The following is a 6,023-nucleotide window of genomic DNA, read 5'->3' as shown; positions in this document are numbered from 1 at the left end:
TTGATACATGGGACACCTGTATAATTGTATATAAAAAAATAATACAGTTTTTAAACATTGATAGCATTTTTATATATTAAATATATTCTTACAGTAAGAATATATACATCTACCATTTATATATCAATATTGTTAAGCATAGGATGTCACACAAGGTGGACAGGTGATCTTGTTAAATATTCATAACTTCCTGGATGCAAGATGCTTTCAACTGGTATTTACTGATAATTTCAAATATGCCTATGTCCAGTAGCGAACATCATATGCCGGAAATTATGATGGTAATTACTTATAAAAGTGTAACATCCCATGCAAGTGTAAAAGAGTTGTTTATTAAACATTTAACTTTTATTAATAAAGTTATTAAAAGTGAAAAATAAACATGTATATCTATGCAACACCATCACAAAAATGTGTTTATTCAAAATAAAATTAAAATTAGAAAATCAACAACTTATTGTTGAAATTACTCAATTATTTTTACCATTATATGTGTATTATTTTACTCTCATGTTACTTGATATTGTATGCCCATTTGTTCATCTATGGACTCCTCTTTAATCTGTAACATGTCTGTTTTTACGACAACAAAGAAATTGAGACGACATTTTCATTGACTGAAAATATGATTATAAAAACGTAGTCCACTATTAGTCTTGAGATTAGCTCTTTATGCGAATAAAGTATTCTATTGTCTCGACATTATAGTTTCAAATTATTAATATTACGATTTGTATGTATTATCTTCTATGCTTTCTGTTTAAAAATAGCTCCAGTGATAGTACCGTGTCTCTGAACTAAGCACTGCTTCTTGTCGGTTTCCAAGCAGACAGTTGGCGGTTTCAAAGTCGGTTGTATTTTGCAAGCTTGTTCTGATATCGCAACAATTATTCCTGCAGAGTCGACGTGCGCCGATCCTTTTGCTGCTAGACAAAGGCCCTGGTGATCGGCGACGATACATCCGTCCACGTTAGGCGTGGCCATTATTTCTTCCACAACTTTATCCAGATCTTTCTCCATCGCTATATTTATTAATTTACGCCTTTAAAATCTTAATATTTTGAAATAAATCCTTTTTGTTGTGACATTAATCGCACTTGTCGTCTGACATACAAAGCTGTCAAATTACTTTTTTTTTTGATCTAATGAAAATAAAAGATTTGTATTATGCCTATAGATTCCGAAATTAAGATTTTTATCTTTATTTTTAATTAAAAAGGTAGTCTATAATTTCATTTCCAAGTTTGGTTTGTAATCTTCTTATAGACGTATTATATATAAATATTATATAGATATCATGAACAGCTAATATTTATTCAAGTTTCTTTTTGAAACCATACACCCTGGAGTGAACGAAATGTAAAAAGCTAGCAAAATGCATACCTTCAACCGTTAGTGTACAAATAAATAGAATTTCAATTTAAATAACATCTTCAGTGCTCTATCGTGTCGATTTTTAGATAAAACACAGTTACAAAAATATTCTATTTTAAATGCAATGAAGTTTAACTCATTAAACTTCTTTTCTTTAAAACTGTGAAGACGGTTAAGGATAATTTAATATTAATGTCCTGTATCTCAAAAATGAGATCACGGTATTAATTTTTGAAAAGTAACTATGAATAATTTTTGGCCGAAATATTGTAACAAAGTCACTGTATTTTATTTTAAAAATACATTTTATAAGAAGGCAACATTAATTTTTTCAATAGAATGTTTTTTTCTTTTTATCTATTTAGCGTGCGACGGGGCCTGGCCATCATCATTTCAACGTATCAGTCCGCAAGGCTTGTTCAGACGGGTTTGGTAGCTTCTAGAAGCTTGTCGGGAACGCCAGTTCCCGGTCCACGTGCCGAGAGAAACCACGTTTTATTTCAAATAAACGTGCTACTTCATGGACCTGCAGGTTCGGAGGAAGCAGCCCGGTAAGGATGAGGGCCGAGTGCAGGGACGCGGTCCTGTGGGTCCTCGCAATTATTTGCGCGAAGCCCCGCTGGACCGCATCCAACTGCCTGCGTACCAGCAGCTTCCTATTCGCCGGCGCCTATACACTCGCCGCATACAGAATAATCAGCTCCAGTACCGCCAGATATATCGTTCTGATCACCTCTGAGTTCAGGCACCAAGATATCTTTGCAGCCCTACACAGCTGACGATAGAGGCCCTGTGCCTTCTTGCTCACGTTCTTCGCATGAGTGTTGAACGTGAGCCTATCATCAACTGTGAGGCCTAGTATCCGGACTAGGGTGGTCCGGATACTAGGCCCGGCGAAGCAGCTCACCTCCCATGTTCAGTAATAGGTAGTCATAATTCAGCTTATTAGTTAGCACCACCACCTTTGTTTTGTGTGGTGCGAACCTCAGCTTGTTTTTGACTCCCCATGAAGATGGGCGAGAACTGCATTGGCCCGACTCGAGATATCCTGGGCCTTCTGTCCCGAGAAGACCAGCACGATGTCGTCTGCGAACGCCTGGCAGTGTGTCCCGGTCTTTGCCACCTCCTCCGGGAGAGGGTTTTGAGGAGGGTCCAGAAGGTTGGGCCGCCTACGGATCCCTGCAAGCACCCCTTTGTGGTCTCTCTTGCCCATTCTGCCCCGTACGGATACCTAGGCTAAGTCGGTTACAATTGTTCATTTACACATCTCCTCAATTAATTCAATAATTTTTCCTTAATACGACCTCGCAGAGACATCTCGTGCATGAGCGGATTTTGGCTCGTATAGTATTTATTTAAAGATAATAATGTAACCAAATGTTTAAGTCTAAAATTAAATTTATTGAATTCATTTTTGTACCATTTTTCTAATTATTGTACAAAATTTTATATTCGAAAATTGTTTCTGGCCGATTCCTTGCATATCAGCGTTGCGAGCCAGTGGTTGCTTACTACTTATAATTTAAAAAAGAAACGTAAAAGTACGTATAAATGCATACTTGAATAAAGATATTTAAAATTTAAATATCATTGTAATCAAGATGGTTGATTGTTCATCTAATTTGACGTGACTATTATTTTTCCTTTCGAGCGTATGAAAACAAATTACCATTTTTTCTTGTGATTAAATGTAAATACAGTGTAATAGAGATAAGAAAAAATATAATTGTATGAATTATAAAGCTATTGCGTGAATACAGTTGGAATGTGAAGGCCTGTATCAAATAGCAAACCATGAATAAATAATAAAACACTAGTACACCTATGCCCCGATTTACACGGTACTTGTTTTACACGTTTTCGCTTTTACACGGTTTTCCAAATAAGTTTTTTTTTGTTCGTTTTAATAACCGATTTTAATATCATCTCTTATAATGTAAATATTTCTGCTTTAAACATCGAATCGGCACAAATAACTTGGAGTGATGAAAGAAAGAGTAATTTCTGACATTGATAAAGGATAATAAAACACCTTTTGTTTTAATTTTTGTTCTCCTGTTTAATGTATATTGTAATTAAATAAAATAACAGTGTTTTCGTAATATATTAAATATTTTAACTATCAATGCATTATATTTTTATTTCTGTGCACACCTAAAAATAAAAAAAAATCACAGCTGTTACATAGCAAAATTATGCATTTTCTACAAGCTTTTCGATTTACACGGTTTTGACTTGAATTTTTAATTTTCGATTTACACGTTTTTCTCAGAAACATATCTACTGTGTAAATCGGGGGATAGGTGTACTTTATTATATCAACCATATAAATGAGTCAACGAACCAAGTTCCACACATTTAGATCAACTAATAACTCGATTTACTTATCAATATAATAGGGAGAACTGTAAAATAATGTCGTTTTGTACGTTTTGAACGTATCTACCGTGTACATTGGGGGATAGGTGTACTCGAATTAGAAAAAAAAATAGCACGAGATTTAAATGTACTTATCAAGGATGATGATCAACAGTGAAGTGGCAATGGGCGGTGCAAATCTCTTGTAACTGATAGCCGTTGGGATCGAAAGTATTTTGAGTGGCGACCACGTTAGTAGACGTGGCGTGGGTAAACTTCCCACTCGGTGGACTGACCACATATTTAAAGTCCCAGGATGCGAGCACCGCAAGACAGGTCATCTTTCACTCTGTGTTTGGCACTAATCGGTGTAACATTACTCCTGAGGATGCTCCGTGGAGGGGTGAAACACGTGTTGAGTGATTTAACGGTGGCAGTTGTGTAATTCGCATTGTTTGCCGCATGCGCATTTATCAGCGGGCTGGCGGACGGTGCATTTTATTTCACGACTACTACTGCATTGGCGGAAGTAGCTATATATTGGTCCTTTTCTCACAAGTCATCTTGGCGATCTTTAATCCCGGCTATGTACTTCTCGTATGCTCAATAAATTGTTCTTAAGTAAATAGTAAGTAGGTACAGACTATAACACGGGACTTTTTAAAACGCTTATTTTACGCTATTTCATATAATACATATAACAATTGGTTCTGCTATAAATCTGCGATTACCTGCGCTTTTCGTATTATGAAATTTATACAGATTATATATATAGTGATTTTTCATTAATATTGTATTTAAAAAGACGTTTAACGAGAAAAGTTAAAGATGATATATGATAGAACTAAGAAGTCCAACCTCGTAAAAATATGTCTTTATTTCTATAAGTTAATAGGCCTTTTAAAGAGGATAGACATTAAATGCCATGCTCTACCATAGAGTTTTGTTATAATCTGTTAGCTGATTACTATGTTAAGATTTATGTCAAACTCCTTGTATATATTAAAAAATATATTTGTAGCTTACTGCTATAACTATATTATAGCATTTAAATATAATTAAAGCACGCTGGTTTATTTAATTATGGCTCTATGATTGGATCCGGTATCCCGACAAACCGGGCCTCCTTTTTAGATATTGTAATGTTAAAAATACGTATACCCTTCATGTTATAATAAATGCAAAAAGTGGAGAACTTAGTATTCTGGTAAGTATTATCATAATCATCATTATCTCAGCCGCTGGAAGTCCACAGTTGGACATAAGCCTCTTATGTATATTTCCGATAGGACCGGTTTTAAGCTGACTGCATTAAGTTTTCCGACAACCTTGAAGAGATAAATGTACATATGTTTTAACATACATAAATTACAATTGCGATGTAACATGTTAATTCAATGATTGAGAACGGAAGATGGAATTATGGAATGATAGAAGGAAGAAAAAAAAAATATTGTGAACTATGGAAGACGAGGACGAAAATAAAAAAATTCATATGAAAAAATCGTTAAGAAATTAAAAATCCATGTTCCCAACTAAATAGGGGTGGAAGGAGAGGTTCCAATAGCGGAGGCTTCAATAAAAAAAAAAAACATGTTAATTCAACCGACAGCAGTTGGGGCCGAAAGGTTCTACAGAGGAGCCGGTAAACGCAATGTAGTTAAGCCTTCGAGTAGTTGGACCGAAATAATTAAGTATGTTTTTAATAAAGGTGGTATTCATCTATAATAATGTTTTGTGTGCCCGCAAAAACATCTGAAATTATTTAAAAAAAAACAGCGATAGACACTGTGTTAATATAAGGAATAAAAATAAGATGTATACTCCTAGTTTTCGTCTTTAAAAATTTAATAAAGAAGAAACATTTAATGAAATCAGGCGTTACCTTGCGGAAGTCAATCCTAAGTAAGAAAAGTACCAATATTTAGTCACTTCTGCACATCAGTGATAGTCGTGCAACAAAGTGCACCGCCCGCCAGCCCGCTGACAAATGCGCATGCGGCAAACAATGCGAATCACACAACTGTAACCGTCAAATCACTCAACACATGTTTCACCCCTCCACGGGGCATCTTCAGGAGTTATGTTACACCGATTAGTGCCAAACACAGAGTGGCTCTAAACAAGCGCAGACGGGATCGCGACTGCTGGAATAGGGTGTTGGGGAGCCGGTAGCTTATGGTAGGCATTGCCTCTTTTGCTTGTCGGCACTCCTCATGGCTTGTTGATGAGTAAGGTCCGCTTCTAGAGATCTGGTCTTACCCATTGGTAGCAGGATAAGGGGCTCCGGA

General features: G+C 35.8%; 1 protein-coding gene across 1 annotated transcript; it reads right to left on the bottom strand.

The window, feature by feature from the left end:
* Positions 1-709: 709 nt before the first annotated feature.
* On the bottom strand, positions 710-1,104 carry Lamtor5 (Late endosomal/lysosomal adaptor, MAPK and MTOR activator 5). The gene has a single exon (XM_068765398.1). It carries the CDS (start codon positions 1,018-1,020, stop codon positions 748-750), a length of 273 nt encoding a protein of 90 aa, XP_068621499.1. The 5' UTR covers positions 1,021-1,104; the 3' UTR covers positions 710-747.
* Between the last annotated feature and the right edge of the window lie 4,919 nt (positions 1,105-6,023).

This window comes from Battus philenor, unplaced genomic scaffold, assembly GCF_028537555.1.
Source record: "Battus philenor isolate CCGP_79_NKW_IND1 unplaced genomic scaffold, ilBatPhil1.0.hap1 SCAF_2, whole genome shotgun sequence".
In the NCBI taxonomy this organism is placed as follows: Eukaryota; Metazoa; Arthropoda; class Insecta; order Lepidoptera; family Papilionidae; genus Battus; species Battus philenor.
This window is presented reverse-complemented; position numbering and strand designations above follow the sequence as displayed.

What these genes read in the sequence shown, in the direction of transcription:
- Lamtor5 (XM_068765398.1), bottom strand. Translation starts at nt 1,020, where the DNA reads ATGGAGAAAGATCTGGATAAAGTTGTGGAAGAAATAATGGCCACGCCT.